Raw genomic sequence first — 27,852 nt, 5'->3', positions numbered from 1 at the left:
CCACGCTGTATCTCCAAGGTTTAAAGTCTAAATGGACCAGCACCACAATGGCACAACTGGTACAAATGCACCTCAAAGCTCCAGCGAGGTTTGTCCCGTACTGATCTTGGGCACTTTCTGCGCAGAGTTTCCTCCCACATTATGGGTTGGTAGGTTAGTTTGCTTGTGTAAATTATCCCAAATGTGTTGGTGAATGGTTGAATCTACGGGAAGTGGATGAGAATGTGGGGAGAATAAAATGGGTTTAGTGTAGGATCAGTGTAAATGGGTGGTTGAGAGTCAACAGGACTTGGTGGGACAAAGGGAATGTTTAGTTTAGAGATACAGCATGGAAACAGGCCAATTGTGCTGACAATTGATCAACTGCTCACACCAGTTCTTTGTTATTCCACATTCTCATCCCCTTCTGACACACTAGGAGCAATTTTACAGAGGCCAATTAACCTACAAACCCGCACATCTTTGGGAGGAGGGATGAAACCGGAGCACCCAGAGCAAACCCACGCCGTCTCAGGGAGAACGTGCAGACAGCACCCGACGTCAGGATCAAACCCGGCGGGTCGGTGAGGCAGCAGCTCTACCTGCTGCGCCACTGTGCCGCCCACTTTTTATGTCAACGGTTTTTGTCCACATTTGCCAAGGGGAACTAATAACGGCACAACTATCTTGCATGTTATGATTGAAATCCATACCTGAGGGCTGGTCTGGGTAACTGGAGTCCCTTCAACCTGACCACTCTCAGACGTCTGCATTTTACCCTCAACGTCAGCCTCTCGGAGCCTCCAGGATGAGGCCTCTTTTCGTCCACTGCCTTGGTATAGACTGTATGAGAGAGGAGGTTGTTAGTATAGGACAGCACACCCTACGGAACTAACCACTCTCTGTCATCTCCCAAATGGGAGCTCGTAGCTTTCTTATGAAGCACATGTTCTACCTATAGGAAAACACACTTCTCAAAATTTAGGAATGAATATAAAGCTCATAATCGTATCATAGTTTAGAGATACAATAGGGAAACACGGCCTTCGGCCCACCGAGTCCACGCCGACCACATGCTCGACACCATTTCTACGTTATCCCACTTTCACATCCACTCCCCATCTCTTTCTGACGTACAGGAAGACCATTCAGCCCATTGAGTTTATGCCAACACTCAGAGCAATGCCATTCCCCCACCTGAGCATGAAATATATCTTATCAAAAAACAGCTGGTTATTGAGATCAACCTATCATCATGTACAGCAATCTTCATATCCAACTTCATATTGAAAATCACAATGAAACAAATGAGTAGCAAAGTTAGATGTCAAAGAGCATTTGAAATTTGAATACACCATTGAAATGTAAATACTAGTACACACTGTTTACTGTAATAAAAGTAAAAGGCAGTTGATTATGTGGGTGTAAAGAGGGCTGCCATTATTTCTGTGGCAATATCACACTGTTTCAGTGAGGTGCAGAAATGCCAGAAGAGCTCAGCCAGTCCAGCAGCATGTGTGGAAAGAGAAACCAGTCAATGTTCCGCATCAAAGTTATGAAGGGTCCCTGTCTCGAAATGTTAAACAGTTTCTTCTCCACGGTTGCTGCTTGACTGCCTGGATTCTTCCAGTATTTCTGCTTTAGTTTCACATTCAATGTCATCAGCTTTATTTGTTTTCCATATGTATTTTAGTTTAGTTTAGCTTTTTAGATTCAGCATGGAAACAGGCCCTTCGGCCCAATGAGCCCACGGCGGCCATCGATTACCCATTTACACTAATTCTGTTACCCCACTTTCTCACCCACTTCCAATGTTATTCCCACTTTATCATCCATTTCCCTTTTCACTCGGGGCAATTTCCAGCGGCCAATTTCCAGCGGCCAATTAGCCTTCAAACCCGTACATCCTCGGGATGTGGGTAGAAACCGGAGCACCCGGAGGAAACCCATGCGGTCACAGGGAGAACGTGCAAACTCCACACAATCAGCACCCGAGGTCAGGATCGAATCTGGGTCTCTGGCGCTGTGAGGCAGTAGCTGTGTCACTATGCTGCCCATTTCCTAACTTATTTGTGCTTGTTTCACCATTTTAAATTATTTCAGAGTTTTTGCTTTGTGTGGTGAAATGTTTTTACCAATCCGAAACACGACTTTTTAATTGTTCATTTATTTCTTTTTAATTTTTTTAATGTTTCTGAAACTATTGAAAAGCTGGCAGTGTCCGTAGCCTGAGCCAGAGGCAGTCAGAGGAGGTTCATGGGCTGTCTTTCTTCCAGTCCCTCTGACTCATGCAGCCAATGCCCTACTCCTATCCACAAAGCTTCAGCCTCACATCAACCTGCATTGGCCATGAGGAGGAATCTCACTGAAACTTACCAAACAATGAAAGGCCTCGACAGAGTGAATGTGGAGAGGATGTTTCCAGTAGTGGAAGAGTCCAGGACCACAGGGCACAGCCTCAGAATAAAAGGACGGACCATTAGAAAGGAGAATGACAAGGAATTTCTTTAACCAGAGGGTGGTGTATCTGTGGAATTCATTGCCACAGATGGCTGTGGAAACCGAGACATTGGGTATTTTTAAAGCGGGAGATCGATAGGTTCTTGATTAGTAAGGACGTCAAAGGTTATGGGAAGGCAGGAGAATGGGGTTGAGAAGGGAAAAATAGATCACGCATGATTGAACGAGCAGATTTGATGGCCGAATGGCCATCTTATGATCATAGTAAACAGACTTGGCCCTGGTAAGTCTGGCACAATTATACATGTAGGTAGTGATGTGGGAGACACTCTGTGGTCAGGCAGCATCTCCAGAGAGAGCAGAGTTAACATTTAGATCAGTGAAGGTTTGTTAACCTGAAACACTAAAGGGCCTGTCCCACTTAGGCGATTTTTTTGGTGACTGCCACCGACTGCCAAAGTCGTAGCAGATCGCCAAAATTTTTTTTTACCCGACGACAATGACCACGACAATGCCGAGTCAGGTCGAGATTACACTGTCTTCTGAAACATCGCGAAATTCCCACGCTGTCAATGCTTCTCCGGCGTCCTAATTTTCGCTGAAATCACTGACAAGTCGGTAAGTACTTGAGAGTTTTGAAATAAAACATCTTGCCCGGGTTACTTGAAAACCAAGCTTCTCTGTAACAAGGAATAAACTGGATTTATTTCCAGTTTACTAATAGCTGTATTAAAAAAAAATTTTTTTTTAAGTGGTTCAGTGGATTTTTGTGAAAAGTGTGTGGGCATTCTTTGAAAATGTAAGGGAGATGCACATCTGGTTTCTGGGTTGCATATCTGGGTTTGGAGCCCACTTTAAATGTAATGGCTGATGGCCATAAACATCGCGAAAATTCCCACGCTGTCAATGCTTCTCCGGCGTCTTAATTTTCGCTGAAATCTCTGACAAGTCGGTAAGTACTTGACAGTTTTGAAATAAAACATCTTGCCTGGGTTACTTGAAAACCAAGCTTCACTATAACAAGGAATAAACTGGATTTACTTCCAGTTGACTAATAGTTGTATTAAAAAAAAAAGTTTTTGTGAAAAGTGTGTGGGCATTCTTTGAAAATGTACGGGAGATGCATATCTGGTTTCTGGGTTGCATACCTGGGTTGGGAGCCCACTTTAAATGTAATGGCTGAGGCCAAAAACATCGTGAAAATTCCCATGCTTACCTGACCGTCAAACTGTCCTCCAATCTACCTGTCAAATGTCTTGACGGTAAATAAATTGGTTAAACACAAGCATTTGATGGTATTTTGAAATGACTTTACTTATTTTAATATTATGTGCTTCTAAATGCTTCTAAGAGAACCTATCAAACCCGGGGACAGCACGTGACAGCGCCCGCAATAAGCAACGATACCTGGCGACAAGCTGGATGATTTCTCAGCGATGCGCCGAGATCCACTGCAACGTTTGGAAGACTCCTCACGTTCATGCCCGCGACACCCGGGCGAACTGTCGGCGACAGCCTAGTCGCCTTAAAATCGCCTAAGTGGGACAGTCCCTATACTCCCTTTCTCTCTCCTCATATACATCTACTAAATATCACCAACACTGTCAGTTCTTCATTCTACACAATAATTACCAGTAGCCCCAGTAGAGCAACAAGTTTCCTCCAACCAATACACCAAGAAGTTATATGCAGGTAGTTTCTTGCTGTTTACCTGAACCATTCAGAATCCTTTGACCCAAAATGTGAATTCTTTTGGCTGATCTCCCTTCCAACATCTCACTTTCTCACTCAATCCCATCAAATCACCCACTGCTCCCTTGAATATTTCATTTGTCAATTGGCCCCTGATCTGTGAAACGCTTCAAGTAGAAATCTCAAGCACTTACGCATTGCCGCCATTGTTGTGCGAGTTCTTTTGTTGCGACGTGTCGTTGTAGGTGGGCGGCTCTTCTTGCGTTGGTGTTAGGGCTCCGACTACGCGCTGAAAGAACGATGATCGAGTCTGTGTGAAATACAATACAGCGCGATTCTGGAATGAAAGGGACTTATGGATGCAAACCAAACAAAAAATGTTCAGGCAAAATCATAGACAAAGGTCCGATCCATGAGGGTGCGGCATTGAGGTGGAGATTATGCAGCCAATGGTGAATTGCAATTCCCATGCAGTAACATTCTCACTTCCAACCTGTTGATCCCATGCACTGAAAGAAAGGCGGCAAATCAGTCACTTGCTGGAAACACTGCACTACTCAATGGGTTAAGACTATTTGAGTGCCGTGCGATTATCCGGTCAGCTAAGAGGATTATTTGCAAGGAAACCAAAAGATTCCAATTTATTTTCTTGCTGGGTCTTTATATCATCAAATAAGACATTTTATTTTTTGGCGAGAGCTCAGATCAGCCAAAAATCTGACTTTGACTCCAAATCACCACAGAGTGCCGTGGTGTGCTGAACGGCGTGGCACCCATGCACCGCACAAACTCAGTCCCATCTTGTTACTACAGGCTCGAGGACTGCGGAAGGGTGCAGAGGCCAGAGAGAGAAATGGGGGAGGGGGTGGATTCGGGCAAGGCCAGGGGCTGTGCGTAGCGTTTAACGGCACACAAAATAGAAATGAACAGCAATGTGAAGGAATGAGGCAGCAAACACAATAGGAGACGCATGCTGGCACTGAAGCACTTGGTCATTGTTGGCAAGAGAACAGCAACTCTAATGGAGAATCAACTGCAACACCGCCCCACGCCACAGTGGGGTCATTATACTGTGGCGATGTGAGGCCAAAGACCATTTACAAGAATGCAGGGGAATGTTTGGTTGTGACCTGACACTCCTTCGTGAGCATGCATCAACTTTCTTCACCAATGGACCCATGATCCAGCAACACCTCGGTGCCATGGATAAAACCAGACCTTTACCCAATGGACTCAGGAGAGCAGCCAATAAAAAGACGCGGATTTTCTCTTAGCTAATGACTGAACTGAACTAAACTAAACTTGTGTATGGGGTAATAGACGGATGGCATGGACTCGATGGGCTAATGGGCTTGTTTCCAGGCTGTATCCATAAACTAAAACTAAATTAAATGCAGAGTACAAGTTTGTTCATTTCCATTTAAAAAAAAAGAATTTGTTACATTTACTCACATATTAATGCAATGCCACAGCAAATTAAAATGGCAGTCATAAGTTAGAATTATTATTAGTTCTATGTCATTAGTTTTTCGTCATTAGCTCTGTTATCCCACTTTCGCATCCTACACATTAGGGGCGATTTACAGAAGCCGATTAACCTTCAAGCCTGCACATCTTTGCGATGTGGAAATTAAATCAGAGCACACGTAGGAAACCCACGGGTTTACAGGGAGAACTCCACACAGAAGCGCCCGAGATCAGGATCGGGACTCTGGCGCTGTGAGGTAGCAGGTCTACCGCTGTGCCACCGTGCCATCCCTAACCATTTCTGGTGGTAAGAGTCAAGTCTGTGGCAGCGTCACACAGGGTTTGCCAGTTCTTCCTGGTGATCTAACGGCTCAAGGGGGGTTTTCCTGCCACACCAAGTAATGAAGGCAACTGTATTCTTCGAGCTTGGTAAAATATTACATCCAGGCTTCCAGGATCAAACCGACCCTTTCCACCAACACACCAAAAAGGCTAATGATAGGAAACAATTTCTGACAGCTGTCTTTTGCTTGACCTGGAGGAGATTCAAGATTTCCACACTGCTTTCCTTAGGATTATCTCAAAAGTACTTTGGGGTGTACAACCAAGGGGAGTAAAAGTCTGGGTGGGAAGATTTGGCTGAATGAATGCATTCTACCCATTCTCTCGAATACTTGGAGCTCGGGCTTCCCGCAGACCTGTTAGGTGCTGATCCCCTTCTCTCAGAAACCAGGTGGGATGAGCCCTGAACTGGGCTATCTGTCCATGGTACACCTGGATCAATTTCTCTTGGTTACACTGGGGTGAAAATCCAGTGAATTTTGCAATGGACAATCCATTCAGGCAAGTCAGAGGCCAAAGAGCAGTGATGAAAATGATTCCGCACAGACACACACATATATACAAAGTACAGATATGTTAAAGAGTAACTCTTGAGCTAGTGCATTAATCAGTACAAATAGTAAAAACCTTACAGACCTCACAGTCAAGATGTCATTAAAAACATAACGTGATCCAAAAGCTGAACCTTTTTTGAAACAGCATGGTAGCCAATCAAGTGAACATGATGATGGTCATTACTGAAGCAGGTAGAGTGGAATAAATGTTCACAGTTTCATCTGCAGGAGGCTGAGATCTGCATGATCTCAGTAAACAGGGGCAGGGGTTTTGATGGTACATTTAAGTGTTGTAAAAGGTATTCACATAAGTATTCCGAATTGGGTCAATCAACAAGCATCGGTTCACCGCCGAGTCCTTCCAGTTACCTGTGACAAGCCGCCAGACTGCTGTTGCTGCATTCTTTTACTTTTGTTCTGTTTGTAGAAATCAAAAATCATCAGCGCTGCATAGACTTTCCCCACTGTCAACTCTGTAGCTGTCGGAGGAAAGAGAAACACGAGATTGAGTGAGCACCCCTCTTGCATCCTTGCACTTACACTTCAAAGAGATTCCGCCTCAGAGCGACGGGAAAGCAGGCAGGTGTGGAGAAAAGATGCTTGGATGACGAGAGAAAATGAGGCCCTTGTCAGGAAACAACAGGAGGCCTGTGCCAGGTACAGGCAGCTGGGATCAAGTGTATCCTTGGAGGAGTTTTAGGGACTGAAGAACATATTTAAGACGGAAATCAGAAGGGTAAAAAAGGAGACAGGAAATAGCTCTGGCAGATAAGATTAAGGAAAGAGGGTAACTGTAGAGAGGACAGGGCCCTTCAGAAACCAAAGCGGCTCTGTGTGAGTGGAGCCTCAGGAGATAGGCAAGGTCCTCAGTGAGTATTTGTCCTCTGCTTTTACCATGGAGAACGACATGAAGATTGGAAAACTTAGGACAGTTCAGGCAGATGTCTTGAGGACAGTCCATATTACAGTCCAGTAGGTGCTGTTCGTCCTCAGGTGTATAAAGGTAGATAAATCTCCTGGATCTGATCAGATATATCTGAGGGCTATGGGCAGCTAGAGAAGAAATTGTAGGAGCCCTGGCTGAGATATGTGATTCTTTATTAGACATGGATGAAGTGCCAAAGACTGGAATGTTGTGCCTCTATTTAAGAAGGGCAGCGGTAGAGTTGCTGCTTTACAGCGAATGCAGCGCCGGAGACTCAGGTTCGATCCTGACTACGGGTGCTGCACTGTAAGGAGTTTGTACGTTCTCCCCGTGACCTGCGTGGGTTTTCTCCGAGATCTTCGGTTTCCTCCCACACTCCAAAGACGTACAGGTATGTAGGTTAATTGGCTGGGTAAATGTAAAAATTGTCCCTAGTGGGTGTAGGATAGTGTTAATGTACGGGGATCGCTGGGCGGCACGGACTCGGAGGGCCGAAAAGACCTGTTTCCGGCTGTATATATATGATATGATATGATATAAGCCAAGGAACAATAGGGGCAGCACGGTGGCGCAGCGGTAGAGTTGCAGCCTTATAGCGCCAGAGACCTGGGTTCGATCCTGACCTCAGGTGGTGTCTGTATGGAGTTTGTACGTTCTCCCTGTGACTGCGTGGGTTTTCTCCAGGAGCTCCGGTTTCCTCCCACACTCCAAAGACGTACAGTTTTGAAGGCTAATTGGCTTCAGTAAAAATTGTAAATCATCCCGAGTGTGTAGGATAATGTTAGTGTGCGAGGATCGTTGGTCGGTGTGGACCTGGTGGGCCACAGGGCCTACTTCTTTTCGGTATCGCTAAACTAAATTAAACTAAACTAAACTAAACTAAACTAAACTAAATTAAACCCAACTAAATAGACCTGTGGGAGGCTAGTGATTGGAAAAGATTCTGAGGAATAAGATAAATGTGCGTTTGGATAGACAGGGCTGATTAGCGAGAGTGAGCATGGTTTTGTACTTGCGAGATCGTGTCTTATGAATCTGAGTTTCTTGAACAAGTAACCAAAAAGGTTGATGAGGGCAAAGGCGTAGATGTTGACTATATAGGCTTCAGCAAGGCCTTTGATAAGGCTCTGCATGGTTGGCTGCTTTACAAGGTTATATCCATATTTGTGTAAGAAGGAACTGCAGATGCTGATTTAAACCGAAGATTGGCACAAAATGCTGGAATAACTCAGCGGGACAGGCAGCATCTCTGAACAGAAGGAATGGATTCCTTCTCTCCAGCGATGTTACCTGTCCCACTGAGTTACTCCAACATTTTGTGTCTATCTTTGGATACAGTTGGAAGATAAAATTCCATTGAGTATTTTGAGGAGGTGACAAAGATGTTTGTAGGGGGTGGAGAACGTTGTCCATGTGGGCTTTTGCAGAGCATTTGACAGTGGATGCAGGTCCATAAGTCACATGGGATCAATGCTGTGCTGGTAAATTGGATACGCAATGTCTTGGTCGGAGATGGCAGGGGGCAGTGGTGGAAGGGTATTTTTAGGAGTGGACGTCTGTGACCAGGGGTGTTCAGCAAGGATCAGAGCTGTAACCATTGTTGTTTGTGATATGGATAAATTATCTGGATAAAAATGAAGGTGATCTGGTTAGTAAGTCTGCAGATGACATGAAAATTGGTGGAGTTAGTGAGGAACATAGATTATAAAACAGTACAGCACAGGACTAGACCCTTTGGCCCACCATATCTGTACTGTCCACGAAGCCAAATTAAATTAATCACATCTGCCTGCACATGATCCACATCCCCTGGTCCCTGCATTGCCATGTGCTTGTCTAAATGCCTCTTCATTGTTTCTGTTGTATGTGCTTCCACCACTACTTGGCAGTGTTTCTCGGCAACCACAACTGTCTATGTGGAAACCATGCCTCGTGCATGCCTTTGAACTTTCCCCCCGTCTTGCCTTAAAAAAGTTTGTCAAAGGAGACAGCCGGATATAGATTTGTTGGAAATTTGGGCAGAGAAATGGCTGATGGAATTTTATGCCGTCAAGTGTGAGGTGTCAAATGGAAGAGGAAAGTGTTCAGTAAATAGCAGCACCCTTAGGAGCATTGATGTACAGAGAGTTCTTGGGATGCAGGGTCCATTGTTCCCAGCATGCGGTAACACAAGCAGATAGGGTGGTAAGAAAACACAAGGCTTGCTTGGAGGAGGCACTGAGTATAAATGTCATGAAGTCATTTTGCAACCACATACAACTTTAGACAGGGTGAGTTTGAAGTATTGTGTACAGTTCTGATTGCCATTCCACAGGATGTGGTGGCTTTGAGGAGGGTGCAGAACGTTACCTGGATTGGAGGGTATTAGCTACGGGGAGATGGACAAACTTGCAATGTCGGGGGCTGAGGCATGCGATGAGAGGAATAGTCAGAATTTTTTTTCCCATCGTGGAAATGTCAAAATACATGAAGGTGGAGGTTTTAGATATGTAGATAAAACAAATGTAAATGAAACCAATGAACAGCCAGCTTCACTCCATGGTCATGAAGGTTCCACCTGATGTGACAGGTGAGCTGGAGAACACTTTGGGTGGGTATCAGTCAGTAAGGATAGAGCAACAATCAAATACTTCTGCTACACTATCCCTTGTTTGCAGAGTCAGTTCTAAACGTTTCTTTTATTTTTCAAGAGATGTATGTCACTTTATTTTTAAAAGCAAATTGTTCAATTTGATAAGAGGTGATTAATATTGAATTGCAGTCATACAGCATGGAAACGGGCCCTTCGGCCAAAATTGCCCATGCTGACCAACACGTGCCATCTACACTAGTCCCACCTGCCTGCGCTTGGCCCGTAACCTTCTAAACCTATCCTATCCATGTACCAATCCATATGTCTCTTAAACATTATGATAGAACCTGCCTCAACTAACTCCCCTGGTAACTCGTTCCATATACCCACCACCCTTCGTGTAAAAAAGTTACTCCTCGGGTTCCTATTAAATCCTTTCCCCTTCTCACCTTTTGAGCTGTGGTTGGGAGATTCTGAAAAGATGACCATCAGATGCAATTGGCTTTTGGTTTGGGGTGGAAGAGGCAATATCCAGCAATGAACCAGTGGATTGGGAATAAGGAATGGAGTAGACACACTGATGTGGGTTAACTGATCTTTTCCATACTGTTTATTCACAAAATGCTGGAGTAACTCAGCAGGTCAGGCAGCATCTCAGGAGAGAAGGAATGGGTGACGTTTTGGGTCGAGACCCTTCTTCAGACTGATGTCAGGGGGGCGCGACAAAGGAAGGATATAGGTGGAGACAGGAAGACAGAGGGAGATCTGGGAAGGGGGAGGGGAAGAGAGGGACAGAGGAACTATCTAAAGTTGGAGAAGTCAATGTTCATACCACTGGGTATTCCTCTTCCATACTGTTTGATCTTCTGACAGTGCACTGACAACACAATCACTCCTACTCACGTTGTGGGCTGTCAGATGAACATTTCTGGCTTTGGGAAGGATACTCACGTTTACGGGGAGGCACCAGTATGTCCAGAACCTTCTGGGATAGGTTTGGCCAGACAGCAATTATTTCTTTCCTCAGCTCCGCATCACATTGCTGCTGGTGTGCTCCTCCTGTGGGAGAGGACAACATTGTCAGGCCATACTCAGGTTTCAGATGCATAGAAAATCATTGCTCTGTACCTCTTCCGATCTTCCTCGCAAAGCTTCAGACATGCGGATAAACAGGAGATAATACAAGACAAAATAGCTGAAGCAGCTTAGCATACAGGCAAAATAAGCTGAGTTCAACGCAGATGGGCTCTGAAATCAGAAGGACATCTTTGCAAATCAGGAATGAACATGCACACTAAATCTAGAGGATGGAAAACAGAGACGTATGATGAAAGGGAGATGGGAGGGAGAGAAGGGAAACTCATTCTTGATAAGTACGGGTGTCAGAAGTTATGGGGAGAAGGCAGGAGAATGGGGTTAGGAGGGAGAGACAGATCAGCCATGATTGAATGGTGTAGACTTGATGGGCTGAATGGGCTAATTCTGCTCCTATCCCTTATGATCTTATGTCCTATTTGCCAGTAGGCCAGTCATCTTCTAAAAACATAATGTGAAAGGTTATTAATTACAACAGCTAGCATTAAATCTTTACTCGCATTTCAATGGATTCCTTGGACCGTCTAAATAATGATTGTAATTTGGTGCAATGTGTTTATCAGCATTTACAAAATAGCTGAAGCAGCTTGATTTCTCTGACTGCAGTAAAATGGAGAGTCCTTTCCTTATTGAGCGTTTACAGGGAATGGGATCGATGACATCTGTCCCCAGAGTCTGTGAGGACTGACTGCAGTGGAAAGCTCAAGAGGCCTCGTACTGAACCCACATGAAGCTGAGAAAGAGATGGCTGTTTTTTACTAGCACACGCATTGTTACAGGCGCGGTGAGAATGGCTTCAACAAAGAAGGCCAGCAGCCAGCCATGGAGAAATGTGACATTTATGAAATGAGGACCTTGAAAGATACTATAGCCATCGGCAGCAGCGCTCTCGGAGTTACTCAGCATCAAGTGTGTGGAGAATTAACAAGTCACTTGAATTAACTTGGACTTGCAGCACCTCAAGTTCATGCAGAGTTTCACAAATACAACACAGGCAGATTGCCGCAGAAGGCTGTGGAGAACAAGTCAATGGGTATTTTTAAGCCGGAGATTGACAGATTCTTGATTAGTACGGGTGTCAGGGGTTATGGGGAGAAGGCAGGAGAATGGAACTGAGAGTAAAAGATAGATCAGCCATGACTGAATGGCAGAGTAGACTTAGAGTCATAGAGTGATACAGTGTGGAAACAGGCCCTTCAGCCAAACTTGCCCACACCGGCCAACATGTCCCAGCTACACTAGTCCCACCTGCCTGCGTTTGGTCCATATCCCTCCGAACTTGTCCTATCCATGTACCTGTCCAAATATGGTTCTTAAACGTTGCAATAGTACCTGCCTCAACTACCTTGTCTGGCAGTTTGTTCCTAACCCCCACCACCCTTTGTGTGAAAAAGTTACCCCTCAGATTCCTATTAAATCGTTTCCTCTTCACCTTAAACCTATGTCCTCAGGTCCTCGATTTCCCCACTCTGGGCAAGAGACTCGGTGCATCTACCCTTTCCATTCCTCTCATGATTTTATACACCTCTATAAAATCACCCCTCATCCTCCTGCGCTTCAAGGAATAGAGACCCAGCCTACTCAACCTCCCCCTATAGCTCAGACCCTCTAGAGCTCGTAAATCCTCTCTGTACCCTTTCCAGCTTGACAATATCATTCCTATAACATGGTGCCCAGAGCTGAACACAATACTCTAAATGCGATCTCACCAACGTCTTATACAACTGCAATATGATCTCCCAACTTCTATACTCAATACTCTGACTGATGAAGACCTATGTGCCAAAAGCCTTTTTGACCACCTTATCTAACTGCGATTCAACTTTCAAGGAACCATGCACCTGCACTCCTAGATTCATCTGCTCTACAACACTACCCAGAGGTCTAATATTCACAGTGTAGGTCCTGCCCTAGTTAGACATCCCAAAATGCAACACCTCACATTTCTCTGTATTAAATTTCATCAACCATTCCTCAGCCCACCTGGCCAATTGGCCAAGATCCTGCTGCAATTTTTCACAACCATCTTCACTATCTGCAAAACTACCACTCTTGTACCATTAGCAAACTTGCTAATCTTGCCCTGTGTGTTCCCGTCCAAATCATGGCATCCCTGTGTGGTATCTCAGCTGCACGGAGGCAGAGAGGAAAGCTCTTCAGCGGGTAGTCCATAGAGCTCAGAGGACTATCGAAACACAGCTACCAGCCTTGGAGGGCATCTACAACACACGATGCCTCAGAAAAGCCACCAGCATCCACAAAGACTCTTCACACTCCTGCAACAGTCAGTTCGAACTTCTACCATCGGGCAGACGATACAAGGCCTTCTATGCCTGCACCTCCAGACTCAGGAACAGCTTCATCCCCAGGGCCATATCTGCTATGAACCGGTCCTGCTGAGCCGGATGGTCACATCACGCAGTGAACCGGCACAGATCTACTTGCACTTTATTCTGTTTTAAAACTGTTCTAATTTGTTTCATTGGGTTGTTTAAATTAATACTGACTAGCTAATTAATTTATTGCATCGTATGGGAGGCGCATTCCCAATCTCGTTGTATCCCTGTACAATGACAATAAAGATATATTGTATTGTATTGTATTGTATTGTATTGTATTGTATCATTAATGTAGATGACAAACAGTAACGGGCCCAGCAACAAACCCTGAGGCACACCATTAGTCACAGGCCTCCAGTCCGAGAAGCAACCTTCCATCATCACCCTCTGCTTTCTTCAATGAAACCAATTTGCTATCCATTCAGCTATCTCTCCTTGGATCCCATGCAATCTAACCTGATGGACCTTAGGCCTAATTCTGCTCTTAGAACTTATGAGGCAGCATGAAAACCAAGCATTGACCAGAAATTCCCCAAAAACACTTAAAGAGATCAATGCATTCATTGGCACATCACATGGAAATTAAGGGCAGATTAAGAAAAAGGGAATTGCAGGACTCAGAACAAGATGTTTATATAAAGAGGTGCCAGGGGAATAAAATATTCTTATCCACTTATGACCATAAGGCTGTGGAATATTATATGAATAACATTACTCTCACGTCAATTATGTGAATAACATTACTCTCACATCAGTTCAACGCAACAGGTAGATGGAAAGGCTAATTTTTAAATTTTAGATAACAAATTCCAGTAATTTGTTATTATTCAAATTACTGAATTAATAGTAATTCAGTCATTAATCATAAAAAAACCTATTATGTTAACATTAATTTTTAATCGGAAATGATTTGTTATGAAATGTTACCAGTATTGATTCAAGTACCATTTTTCAAATGCTATTTGAGTGCATATTTAGGATGGCACTTCAATGGAGTACAGGGAGACTGCTGCTTCTGGGGAGATGCCACGTTTTAGGTGAGATGTTAATCTGAGTCCCTGTCTGCCATCTTGGGTGAATAAGGAGGACTGCATGTCATGCTTTGGAGTAGTGGCCTGGAGTTCCCTTGGACAATATTTAGCCCTCAACCAATAGCAAAAAAAGGTAAGAGATTATTTGGTCAGTTATCTCACTGTTGCTCTGTTGACTGTACACAGGCCAACTATCACTCTACTCACTATATCGCAGATGCAAAATGTATTTGATACACCGAATAATTGAGGGGAAATTTTATCAAGCAAATACAGTGCAATCTACAATCTCAGGACCATGTACACTCTGATGCTGAATATATTCCAGACTGAGACTGATATTGTTTTAAACAAAAGATAGACACAAAAAGTTGGAATAACTCAGCGGGTCACCTAGCATCTCTGGAGAAAAGATGCTAGGTGCTAGGTGCTAGAAAAGACGTTTCAGTTCGAGTCCCTTCTTCAGACTCGACCCGAAACGTCACCTATTCTTTTTCTCCAGAGGTGCTGTCTGACCCGCTGGGTTACTCCAGCTTTTTGTCTACTCCGCTGGGTTACTCCAGTTTCTTCCTACAAATTGTTTTAAACAATATCAGGATATAGGAATTGATAGGAAAATGGACAAAGTACAGAACCTTATTGAATGACGGTCTCTGCCTCTAAACCATCATAGATATTCTCTTTATTCTCTCCACCACCCTGATCTAATTTATATAGAATTTAAGCACACATGTTTTATCACGTTTCCAGTTCTGATTACAGGTCGTTTAACTATTTCACCACAGATGCTGCCTGACCTGCTGAGTAACTCCAGTGTTTTCTCTTTATTCCAGACTTGCAATATCCACAGTTTTGTTTGATTATTCTGCAAAAGACTGAGATTTACTTTAGATGCATAATTTCCTTCCACTCAGTGCATTCTTGTAAAGAAAATGCTGTGGTTTTATTGGGTGAAATAAAACCACCCAATGTACGGGGATCGTTGGGCGGCACGGACTTGGTGGGCCGAAAAGGCCTGTTTCCGGCTGTATATATATGATATGATATGATATGAAATTGCTGTAGTTTCTAAAAGCAAAAAAAACTGGAGACACCAGGAACTGCAGGTGCTGGAATCTTGAGAAAAATGCCGAAGTGCTGGAGAAACTCAGCAGGTCGGGCAACAACTCTGGAGGGACTGGACAGGTGGCATTTCATGTTGAGACCTGAAACGACCCAGATGCAAAACATTACCCACCCATTCCCTCCACAGATGCTGCCTGACCCGCTGAATTCCTCCTACACTTTGTGTTTCAAATAAAGAAACTCGAATGAAGCCTCCCTTTGACAAGCCTTGGTGTGCTAATGTCATCGGCATTTGCTGACACCTTTCTATGTGTCTTCATCAAAGCCAGTTCTAAACTCTCTTCAAAGCCCTTCAGGTTAGGAGATGCAGTTCGATTGTAGCACTGCTGATTTTAAAAAGTCACGCTCGGCCTACTATTAAAACAATTCCACTGGGAAATCTTTAGAGAGAGGGAAAATCCAGTATCAAGAAAAATATTACATAAGTAATTTAAGAATATTTAGAACTATCTTTTGAAGCTTTAAAATGTCACATATAATAATAAACGTTGCCTGTTCTCCTCCTTTGAATTGGCCAGCCTGTTGCTGTTGGAACTGGTTACAGATTTTTCTCATTTATGTTTATTCAACTTCCAAACAGTAAGCTTTCGAGGCCCGCTCACAGGTCTGATTTTATCATCCATATGTTGTAATGTGACCTGCCTGCCCGTATAGACGGAGTCTCTGGGAGCAGTCTTCCCTGCAGCGGTCTGCTCCTTCTCCAGATGAAAGGTGAGGCTCTCTCCCGACCTCGATTCGCATCCAGTTTCCCCCCACCGCCCCTCCATCTGATCTCTGTAATAAGAGTCTGAAATGTGCTCCAGGCAGCTTCTCTCTCGCTGACAAACAATTCTCAAAAATGTAATCTTGAAGATAAAATTACACTTTTGGTTTCTGACAATGCTCACATGAAAATGTTCCCTGGGCATTTAAGGCAGGTCGGGGAATTCAATTCCTGTTTTAAAAAAAAGCAAGCTGTCATCATGTTTGCTTGCAAAATACTATTTTGATTTCCATGAAGCCAACAGAGCCATCGATTTTACAGTAACATTGAGGACAATGAACCTTAATAACCAATGACCAAAAATCCTAATAAATTAAACACAAAGTGCTGGAGAAACTCAAGAGATGCTTTTTGGAAAATAAGCATTTGGAGTTCTTTGTTTCTCGTAATAAATTGTTTTTGATTTCACAGAAATGGTAACAAAATATTTCAATACCTCCTATCATCAAATAACTGACATTTGCTCATTGTCATATCAATTCTGATTGACTTATTACTAACTAATGTACCCAGCTGAATACTTTTGAACATTTTCTCTGATATCAAATCGCAAATGTCTTCCTTAGCAACACGACTAAGGAAGGCTCTGTCTGCCAAGAGTGTTTCTCTTCAAACAGGTGCTTGCACTTGTGTTTTTTTAATGTTCTGCGGCTTGATGTTTGAAATGCATGCATTACGCATTAATTAGCATCCAGCAGACATTGAAGTGAAGATCCGTTAGTTACTTTTCATCTTCAGCAATTTAGGAGCGGGAGACTGTCTGGGACTAGGACAGCTCATCAATATTAAATGGATTCATTTTAGGAGTTGTATTCCAACAGTTTTTGTAGATCCATGTCTGTACATGCATCTACTCCAAGGAGAGGCACAACTCTGCCTTTAACTAACCTTTAACTTCAGATACTAATGGGAGCTTGAACTTATACCAGCTACGTGCTTTTACTCTATGTGTTCTGCTAATAAAGAACTTGTATACGAAGCTGAACGACTCAGTGTTTTTATAGCAACAAACAGTTTTCACTTCACTTTCTCATTGTAATGCGGTTTATATCTTTACAAATCTGAGCATAAAGCTTGTTTATTTTCTTACAAATGAAGCTGCAGCGGATTTTGGAATTTTTGAAATGAAGGGAGAATAAGCTGCAGATGCTCAGCAGGTCCGGCAGCATCTGTGGAGGGAGATATGGAGTCATCTTTTGAGGTCTAGAACCTTTCATCAAAAAAAAAAGTGAGGGAGAGAATGGTTTAAGAAGGGCCTGTTGCCTTGCAAACCCTTCACACCATTCAATTCCTTCCTGCATCCATCTGGTCACAGACATCCCCTCCTTTCCTCCCTCCATTCCTCCCCCCTCCCTTTCCCTCTTCTCTCCTCTCCCACCAGGCAGAAAACACAAACATTGAAGACAAGTACCACCAGATTCAAAAACAGTTTTTTTCCCCTCGCTGTTATCAGACGACTGAACAGTCCTCTCAAAAGCTAAAGGTGTAGTCCTGATCTCCCAACCTACCACACTGCTATCCTTGCACTTTTCTTTCCTCTGCTTTCTCTGTGGCTGTAATGCTGTAGCAGCACATTGTGCGGACTGGCTGTTTGTGTGTGTGCAGAGAGCAGGCTTCTGCAGGCTGGTCGTTTGTTATGAGCCCCCCTCTGTTCCACCACTAGAGGGCGACCAGCAGGAGGTGACCCCCCCCCCCCCCCCCCGCCTTCCCTAGCGGTCCTGTAAAGGACACAAAGTGTTGGAGTAACTCAGCGGGTCAGGCAGCATTCCTGGAGAACACGGATAGGTAACGGTTTGAGTCGGGGACCCTTCAGTCTTGTGACTGGCTGACGTGGTCCTCTACTTGCCCCCCCACAGCATTGTTGCATGAACAATAAGCAGGTCCAAACATATGGATTGTGTAGGAAGGAACTGCAGATGCTGGTCTAACATCAGTCTGAAGAAACTTCCTTCATTCCTTCTCTCCAGAGATGCTGCCTGTCCCGCTGAGTTACTCCAGCACTTTGTGCCAAACATCCCTGCTGAGGAAGAGGACCGATGTGGAGCTGTACCACCGCAGAGTGAGGTGACCCCAGCTGCTCTCTGAACCCTGAGCTTTGTTCTCACCAGGGGTTTGTGGGGAAACATAAAAAATACACCAGTTAAAGTTCAAAGCTGCCGTGAAACTCCCGCTTTGAGAGCTTGTGCCATTTTAAATTGCCGACGTGCCTTTGCCACGTGTCAGTGGGAGAACGTGGGGTCAGGCTGATCACTGCATAACCCTCTCAGGTTAGAGTCTGAAGTCAGTGGGGCCAATGTAGGACCCCCAGTTACCCCTCCACCCGCCCCCGGGTTAAAGTTCACACCAGGAACCATGCAGAGCACTTCTGTTGACTCCATGCCATTCATTATTCAAAAATAGGATTGAATTCGTGTGAAATTAGTAAAGGCAAGTGCAGATGACACCAAAAACACAGAGTGCTGCAGTAACTCAGTGGGTCAGAAAGCATCTCTGGAGAACATTGATAGGTGACGTTTCAGGTCTGCCATGTTTTCCAGAGATGCTGCCTGAGCTGGCAACTTACCCAGTTTCTATGTTACTGCTCTGACATACTTGAGGCGCCACAGTGGCGCTGCCTCACGGCACCAAAGACCCAGGTTCGATCCTGACCACAGCTGCTGTCTGCATGGAGTTTGTACGGTCTCCCTGTGACCACAGTAAGTTTTACCAGTGGCTTTGGCTATGAGAACTTTATGGAAAAAACATTAACTTTCAGTATCGGTCTCCTGGGGTCTCCATATCCCAGTTCTATCCCCACCCCATTCAGTAGTCTGACATTGTTTTTGGATATGATTTCATTTCCTATTCCTCCTATTCCATCCCGACTACAGCAGCAATAGTTGATCATAGCTCTCTGCCCACACATTATATCATCATTATATCTAAGTTTCAATCATTCCATTGTGCGGGGACTAAACCCGAGCATCCTCCTCTGCAATCCATTAGCTGGGCCAGTGCCTCACTTGTCTTTCTCCCCTCACTCCGTCACTCCAGCGCAACCAGTGGAAAGATCTTCGAGCTCATTAAATATGTGATGCCCCATTATATTACACAGCACACATGTCCAGCGAGGGACCCAAGGAAAGACACACTGCAAGGTTAGTGTACCTCTCCAGACAACTGTATCCCTTGCTGCAATCATAGGAGTTTGTAAAAGCACACCAGGGTACGTGCCTACGGTCTCTTGTGTCACCAGAACTATGTGCAAGTCTTTCTCCGTGCTTAGGTTGTACTTGCCTTTGTGGTGGTGTAACAACCACAAAATGGATGCCATGAGTGGTGAGACTGAGCCTTCACAATCTGGAGATTTTACAAGAGAACGAATGACCTCATTGAAAGAATCATAATCCTTAGAAGGCTGTTCCCCTCGTTGCAGAATTGCGAATTTCGGCTCTTGGTATGAGAAGGCAGTGATTTAGAAGTTGGTGAAAAGTTATATTTCTCTACCACGGAAGCTTGTGGAAGCCCCATTTCTGAGTAGCTTCAAGGCGAGAATCAAGAGATTTAGCTCACTAAGACAATGAAGTAAGATGATATAAATTCAGGGAAGTGAAGTTTATGTAGAATTTCAGATTTGACCTTACTGAATACCAGAGTGGGCTCGAGGGTCTGAATGACCTACTCTTGCTTGCATTTCTGATGATCTATGAGGTGGCATATTCTACTCGGCAGAACTATAAAGTTAGTGCTACCTTGGGGGAATTTTGAGCAACTTACAAATAAAATAGATGACTCTCAATGCACCCCACAGACCAATGTACTTGTACACACAAAATTCTTGATTTTCTGGATATATTTTTGCAATAATTCTTCAGATCTCATTATCACACAATGAACATGTACTTTCTGTGACTGTGATGGAGAATCCCATTTAAAGACTTAAGGTTGAGATAACTCAGTCACAGATTTAATTCTCAGACCTGATATGGAGGGGAAGTCATAGTCATACAACTTTTCCATGCTGACCAAGATGCCCCATCTACCCTAGTCCCACCTGCCTGTGTTTGGCCCATATCCCTCTAAACCTTTTTTATCCATGTACCTGTCCAAATGCCCATCTGACCATGATAAGAGAAGAATTTTTCCATTTGGCCCATTGAGTCTGCTTCACCATTCACCACCCTTTTAAATGTTGGTATAGTACCTGCCTCAACTGCCCACTCCACTGCACTTTCCATATACCCACTACCCTCTATGTAAAAAAGTTGTCTCTCAGGTTCCTATTAAATCTTTCCCCTCTCACCTTAAACCTATGTCCTCTAGTTCTTGATTCCCCAATTCAGAATAAAAGACTCTGCATCGACCCTATCTATTCCCCTCATTATCTTATACACCTCTATAAGATCACTCCTCATTCTCCTGCACTCAAAGGAATTAAGTCCTCGCCTGCCCAACCTCTCCCTATAGCTCAAGCCGACAAGTCCTGGCAACATCTTCGTAAATCTTCTCTGCACTCTTTCCAGCTTAACCACACCTTTCCCATTGCAGTTTCGTGACTAAAACTGAGCACAATACTCCAAATGTGGCCTCATCAATGTCTTGTACAACTGTAACATAACCTCCCAACTTCTATAAGGGCGACATGGTAGCGCAGCGGTAGAGTTGCTGCTTTACAGCGAATGCAGCGCCGGAGACTCAGGTTCGATCCTGACTACAGGTGCTGCACTGTAAGGAGTTTGTACGTTCTCCCCGTGACCTGCGTGGGTTTTCTCCGAGATCTTCGGTTTCCTCCCACACTCCAAAGACGTACAGGTATGTAGGTTAATTGGCTGGGTAAAGGTAAAAATTGTCCCTAGTGGGTGTAGGATAGTGTTAATGTGCGGGGATCGCTGGGCGGCACGGACTTGGTGGGCCGAATAGGCCTGTTTCCGGCTGTATATATATGATATGATATGATATGATACTCAATACCCTGACTGATGGCCAATGTACCAAAGGCCTTCTTGACCACCCTATGGAGTGGTTCGTTCAACTCAGGCTGCCTGGGCTGTGTGACGCCACTTTCAAGGGGCTATGTACCTGCGCTCCTAGATCCTGACAATTGTCCACAGATTCTCTTTAATTATTTCCTCCTTTTACTTGTGCATCTGACTTGATGTTGTTTTGAATCTCAGGATCTGAATATTTTGAACAAAGCCCACATTTGTCCCTCATTCTCCAAGATCCCAGACCGTTTCATCGGATAGCCAGGTCAGTCAATACTGGAGAGTTTGGAAATGTTAAGAAAAAGCAGAAGGCATTGGAGTCAGCAGCCCAGGCAGCCTGAGGTGGTGATAGGGCAGAGTGGGGAAGTCAAGTCAAGTCAAATTTATTTGTCACATACACATACACGATGTGCAGTGAAATGAAAGTGGCAATGCCTGCGGGTTGTGCACAAAAAGAATTACAGTTACAGCATATAAATAAAGTTAATAAGTTACTATTAGTGTCGACAAAAATTTAGTCTCTGGGGTTATAAAAGTTGACAGTCCTGATGGCCTGTGGGAAGAAGCTCCGTCTCATCCTCTCCGTTTTCACAGCGTGACAGCGGAGGCGTTTGCCTGATCGTAGCATCTGGAACAGTCCGTTACTGGGGTGGCAGGGGTCCCTCATGATCTTGCTTGCTCTGGATCTGCACCTCCTGATGTATAGGTCCTGCAGGGGGACGAGTGTAGTTCCCATGGTGCGTTCTGCCGAACGCACTACTCTCTGCAGGGCCATCCTGTCCTGGGCAGAGCTGTTCCCAAACCAGACTGTAATGTTGCCGGACAGGATGCTCTCTACAGCCCCAGAGTGAAGAGTGAAATGGGGAGAGCGCACTTCAGATCAACGATTGTTTCTGAGAACACATTACACCCTCCCCAACAATGAACAACTCTAAAGTTTCATAGTAATTTCATGCACACCACTTAAAAAAATTGTATTACTTCTTGAAATACAAATCTTCATACTGCCATGGTGCAATCTGAGCCCGGGATCTCTGGCCTTTGTGTCCAGGCTTCTACATCACAAGGCCAGTGGCATATCCAAACCACACGATCTCCTGTCTGATGATCAACGTTCAGACCAAGTACTCTGTTCTCGCCAACATTTGTCATGCTTAGAGAGGCATCCAAGCTGCTTTTAATTTACCCCAAAGGCCCTTGTAACACACAAGGATGAGCAGAGGTTGTTTACATTACAACCTCCACACTGATGGATTAATTTTTCCCACATCACTGCACCAGATATACTTGCACAAGGCTCAAACAAAAGACATCAATGCAGATATGGTAAAGCTGCCCAATGTAGATATGATATAGGACCACAATGGTGCTCTAGTTACCATTGGCGCCGCACGGGTCCAGGAGCCTGGGTTTGATTCCGACCCCGGGTGCTGTCTACCTGGAGTTTGCACCATCTCCCTGTGACTGTGTGTGACATGCTGATTAGATTAGAGGCATAGAAAATAGGTGCAGGAGTAGGCCATTCAGCCCTTCGAGCCACCACTGCCATTCAATATGATCATGGCTGATCATTCAAAATCAGTACCCCGTTCCTGCTTTCTCCCCATATCCATTGATTCTGTTAGCTCTATGAGCTATATCTAAGACTCTTTTGAAAACATCCAGTGAATTGGCCTCCACTGCCTTCTGTGGCAGAGAATTCCACAGATTCACAACTCTCTGGGTGAAAACCTCTCAACTCCCTAGGTTGTGGAGCTACTGCTAAACAAGGAAAGGGGGATTTGGATTGATGGGAGGCAGAAGGTAACTGGTAGACTGAATGCCCTCCTTCTGCGTCATATTGTGGAAGGAAAGTAATTTTCAATGACACACTTCCAGATTAATTCTCTACCTTAACAAAAATGTCGGTTGGCAGAAACCCATTTGGGCTGGTGTATTGGTCAAAGGCCTTTTGAAAGAGCAGTCCAGAGATTTTCCTTTCAATATCATCTGACATTGTGAGTGAGAGGCATTGGGACATGGGCAGCAGGGAAGGATGGGTGGTGATCCTTTGGGAGAAACCCTGGCCGGGATGAAAGTTCAGCTGGGTTGAAACATCCTTCATTAACCGAACATATTATTTTGTTGAACATTTGTTACAAACAATTTAGAATGCACTTCAAATGTACAAGGACAAAGTTCAATGAAGGGCGAGAGTGATGGAATACATAGTTTGTAATCCAATGACACCAAACCCAACACTGGAGTTTTCTTCATTCATTTTCCCAATCTGGGCTTGACTGGCGAGGTCAACCTTTATTACCCATCCTTACCTGGCCCTGAGAAAGTGACGGTGAGCTGCCTTCTTGAAACTTTGCAGTCATTAAGAAAGCCACTGATCCTCATTTGACGTTATGAGGTGGACTGTGTGTGTAGGAATGAACTGCAGATACTGGTTTAAACCAAAGTCTGAGGAAGGGTCTCGACCCGAAACGTCACCCATTCCTTCTCTCCAGAGATGCTGCCTGTCCCACTGAGTTACTCCAGCATTTTGTGTCTGTGTGAGGGAGACCTTCCTCTCCAAACATAATGCACTAAATCCCTCTCCATAGCGATCGCAGAACTGGATGCAGAAGCAACGTTTAGCACCCACCTGAAGCAATTTTGACGTCAAGGGCTGTTCTAATCAACGCCATCAGGGTCGATGTGAAATGCACGGAGCCATCTTCAGCGATCGGCATGTTCATTCTCACAAGCCGCTGAAAGTGAATTGCGATGGGGTCTAGTTAGTGGGGATTTTTGCACTGGCCACAGTTAAGCACTATGCATGTGGTAATCTACACTTTCAACCGTGTTAACCATTCATTTGCTGACACAAGTGGCTTCAGTCCCTTTTCTAAGACGTGCAGACTGCAGAGAAAGAGGGAAATGTTTCCTACTTTCCGCTGGAGAAGCAGAGAAAACAAGCTTGAAATTAAGTTCTGGCTTAATTTGGAACATTTCTGGGCCATTGAGACCCCATGAACAAGATGGCTGCTGCCAGATTCGTTATTCTGGAGAATATTTTCACTCATCAGCATTACAAGCACAGATGCAGTTGATTTTGAGGCTCATAATAGCTTCAGTGTGATTGCTGGCAATCATTCCACTTGCTGTAATTCCAGCATCTAATCTTTCCGACAGGAATATGAAAACACTTCAAGTAACAAGCGTTTTTTTTTTTCTGAGACGAAAATACCTAATTGACTATACTTCAGAAAGTTGGGAAGCTGCAATTAGAGGCGCCGGTCCAAAATTTGGCCAAGGTGACAAAACGTATGCAGTGTTAGGGCACTGAGGATTGCAGTCAGCAGACCAAAGGTTAACACAAGTCAGCATTCATTAATCTGAAAGAACAGTGCAACGCAACCGATAACTTATTCAAACGGCAAATGCATTCAAGAGCAAGAGGGAGAGGAGGGGAAAGAGAAACGCAGATGGAAGGGCAGGCAGATGGAATGTTCTCCAGCAGAGCAAAGGCAGGCAGAGACTTGCATCTAATTCAAAGGACTTGCGATGGGGCACATGCTGGAATGCAATGGCACATGAACTGTACAGGGATCCTGTCCTGCTATTCTGAAGAGAGGGCTGTGGAAGATCTGAGAGGCCAAGGTACAATTACAGAACAAAGGGAGAGAGAGAGAGAGAGAGAGAGAGAGAGAGAGAGAGAGAGAGAGAGAGAGAGAGAGAGAGAGAGAGAGAGAGAGAGAGAGAGAGAGAGAGAGGGAGAGGGAGAGAGGGGAAAAAAAGACAACCTTTGAGTCCTTTTTAAATAGAAAGCAGATTTTCAGTAAGATTTAAAGCGAGATCTTCTTGCAAACATTAAGTGGACAGAGAAATGAAATAAAGAAAAGTGCAACAACATAAGGTTCACACAAATGGTTCATTGAATTTAAAATAAATTCACTTCAAAGAGAATATAAACAAAATACAATTACAATGCTCCACTGAACATCTACAAGTTCTCAACTAAAAGGTGCTGTTATATTTAGTCACTGTGATAGCTGCAAATAGTTACATTTATTCACAGCCAACTCAATTATGAAAATGAGTGGATATGTATAACATTCATCAAATGTTGATCTATCCAAAACATTTTGATCCCTCAAAGCTTTGCTCGTGGAAAATACTTAAATTGCTGTCCAGATGTTTCCCAGCCTCTAAACCTATCACTATTTATTTTAAGTCTGCCTGGCTTCTGCCTGTTCTGTCCCTCCTCAGATGCTGCCTGAACGCTGAGTTCCACCAGCACTTTGTCTTTCGCTCAAGCTTCAGGCATCTGCACATCGGAACAATGGCGCAGCGGTAGAGTTGTTGTCTTATTGCGCCAGAGACCCGGGTTCGATCCTGACTACAGATGCTGTCTGTGTGAAGTTTGCACGTTCTCCTTGCGACCACGTGGGGTTTCTCTGGATGCTCCGGTTTCCTCCAAAGACATTCAGGTTTGTAGGTTAATTTGCTTCAGTACCAAAATTGTAAATTGTTCCTAGTGTGTTGGATAGTGCTACTAGTGGGATGATCAATGCTGCAATGGGGATGGTGGGGAGTGGAGACTGCGACTAACAAACATACAAATCTTCAGTACCCTGCAACTGAGGTGAGTGGGGGGAAGAGGGGAGTGGGGGGAAGAGGGGAGAGGGGGAGAGAAAGGGGGAGAGGGAGGAAGAGAGGGGGGAAGAGAGGGGGGAGAGGGAGAGGGAAGGGAAAGGGGAGGGAGAGGGGAGGGAGGGGAGGGAGTTAGGAGGGAGAGGGAAGGGAGAGAGTGGGAGAGAGAGGGGGGGAGAGAGGGAGGAGGGAGGGAATATAATTGGATGATCTATGTGTTTAGGAACTCATAAAAACTATTCAAAATAAAAAAAACTGTGTTACTGAGCATTTCCAGGTGAGCATTTATGCATTACGATTTGGAACAAATAATTTTGTTTTTAAATGGATTTATGTGAAGAAGGTAATTGAACACTTGGATAATATCCCTCCAAACCTGCCAATTTGGAAAGACGCAAATCAGCTTCCACGCCATTGACAATGTGACCTTGGAATCAGGAATGGACCAATGAGAACAGTGACACTAAATATAACAGCAGGCGTAATAAAGCACAGATCTGGATTTGACACACAAGGCTGGGTTCGTGTACACTTGGTTCGTTCTCTACCTTGTAGGCGACTCTGGCAGGACATTTCTTTCCCAGACCTAAGGGTGGACACATGTGTCTCAGCATCTCATACATGTCATTGTAAGTGATGCGGCCACTTGGGAAAATAAATGAGGCAGAAAAGGAACACATAAGGGGAACAATAACAAACAAGGAAAAAAAAGAACAGATATCCAGGTTAATCATATTCCAAAACATCGGTGAAAGATTTTCCAAAGCACGGGAAGGTGTCTTTTTCCCCATGAAATCTAGGCTCGGTAATCCCTGTTTCAATTAGGAATGATTTAGAGGGTTTAGTAGATGGTAGAATGGGAGTATTAATGATGGCTCCTTTCAGGGCAGCATGCCAAGATATCTCCAGCAAACTCATAAAAGCTCAACATCGGAGTGAATGATACATGATGATCAGGTCAATCATTCCTGTTCAGATGCAGACAGTCAGGGCAATTGGGGTACTCTGTGCATCAGCTTAATTCCAAACCTTATACGCCAACCCATGTGGGCAGTTCTTTCCTAAGCCAAGAGGTGGTGAGATAATGTGCAACAAATTGTACATATCCTTATAATGAATCCGGTAACTGGAAGAAGAATTTCACACGTTAGAAAATGAGAGCTACAAAATGAATTTATGAAACAAGGCTTCATATCAGAGAACTGACTGTGGCTGACACAAAGCAAAAGACACGGGGAATGCAGGAAAACAAAACAGGCAGAAAGTAAGAATAGAGTGGAAAATACATTGAATTGGGACATAACTGGAATAAATTCAAATGCTCAAAAAACAATACTTATATCCTCTGCCAGCCACTCTTGTAGCGGCAAGTATATCTCCCTTTAAAATTTATTGAAGTAAAAAGCCACCTTATTCTGGTGTTATAGTACTTTGTGTTTTAATTGTGATTTAAACTTCTCACGTTGATTTTATTTTCCTCTGCATGGAAAAATCTGCAGTGCAAGTTCCACTCATAACTTTTAAAAACAAAAGTTTTGTACATGGGAGTTATAAATATTTCCGCATTGGATTGTAATTGGCACAGCCCCTTTAAAGTACTTGATTTGCGATTTCAATGCGTTTGTCTTGGGTATTAAGATAATTGGAAATTAAGTCATTATATGGGCACTGATTTTCATGCTAATAGTTTTTATTGATTGAAAACCCCAGACAGTTCATGAGGAAATCAATACTTACATTTGATCAATAACACGCTCACAACGGAAACACAAATATACCAAACTAAACAGCTTTGATTTAAATGTTAAACATGTTCAATACCAAGACCTGAAAAACGACACAATGATTACAATTGAGCATCATCGTAAAATATTGTGCCAGAGGTACCAGGAATTGAATTATAATGAATGGGAAAAATGCA

The 27,852-nt window shown here is 44.1% G+C and overlaps 1 protein-coding gene across 1 annotated transcript in view; it reads right to left on the bottom strand.

Moving 5' to 3' along the window:
- Positions 1 to 27,852, bottom strand: part of cacna1ba (calcium channel, voltage-dependent, N type, alpha 1B subunit, a) — a 542,697-nt gene that overhangs the window by 20,987 nt on the left and 493,858 nt on the right. The window contains exons 41-46 of the mRNA XM_078425960.1: positions 26,480 to 26,576; positions 23,941 to 24,046; positions 10,943 to 11,050; positions 6,864 to 6,973; positions 4,326 to 4,441; positions 693 to 822 (exon numbers count right to left, since the gene is read on the bottom strand). Of these exons, the coding sequence (XP_078282086.1) occupies positions 693 to 822; positions 4,326 to 4,441; positions 6,864 to 6,973; positions 10,943 to 11,050; positions 23,941 to 24,046; positions 26,480 to 26,576 (667 nt within the window). The remainder of the gene's footprint in view (positions 1 to 692; positions 823 to 4,325; positions 4,442 to 6,863; positions 6,974 to 10,942; positions 11,051 to 23,940; positions 24,047 to 26,479; positions 26,577 to 27,852) is intronic.

The sequence above is a fragment of the Rhinoraja longicauda genome, chromosome 31 (assembly GCF_053455715.1).
Source record: "Rhinoraja longicauda isolate Sanriku21f chromosome 31, sRhiLon1.1, whole genome shotgun sequence".
Taxonomy (NCBI): Eukaryota; Metazoa; Chordata; class Chondrichthyes; order Rajiformes; family Arhynchobatidae; genus Rhinoraja; species Rhinoraja longicauda.
This window is presented reverse-complemented; position numbering and strand designations above follow the sequence as displayed.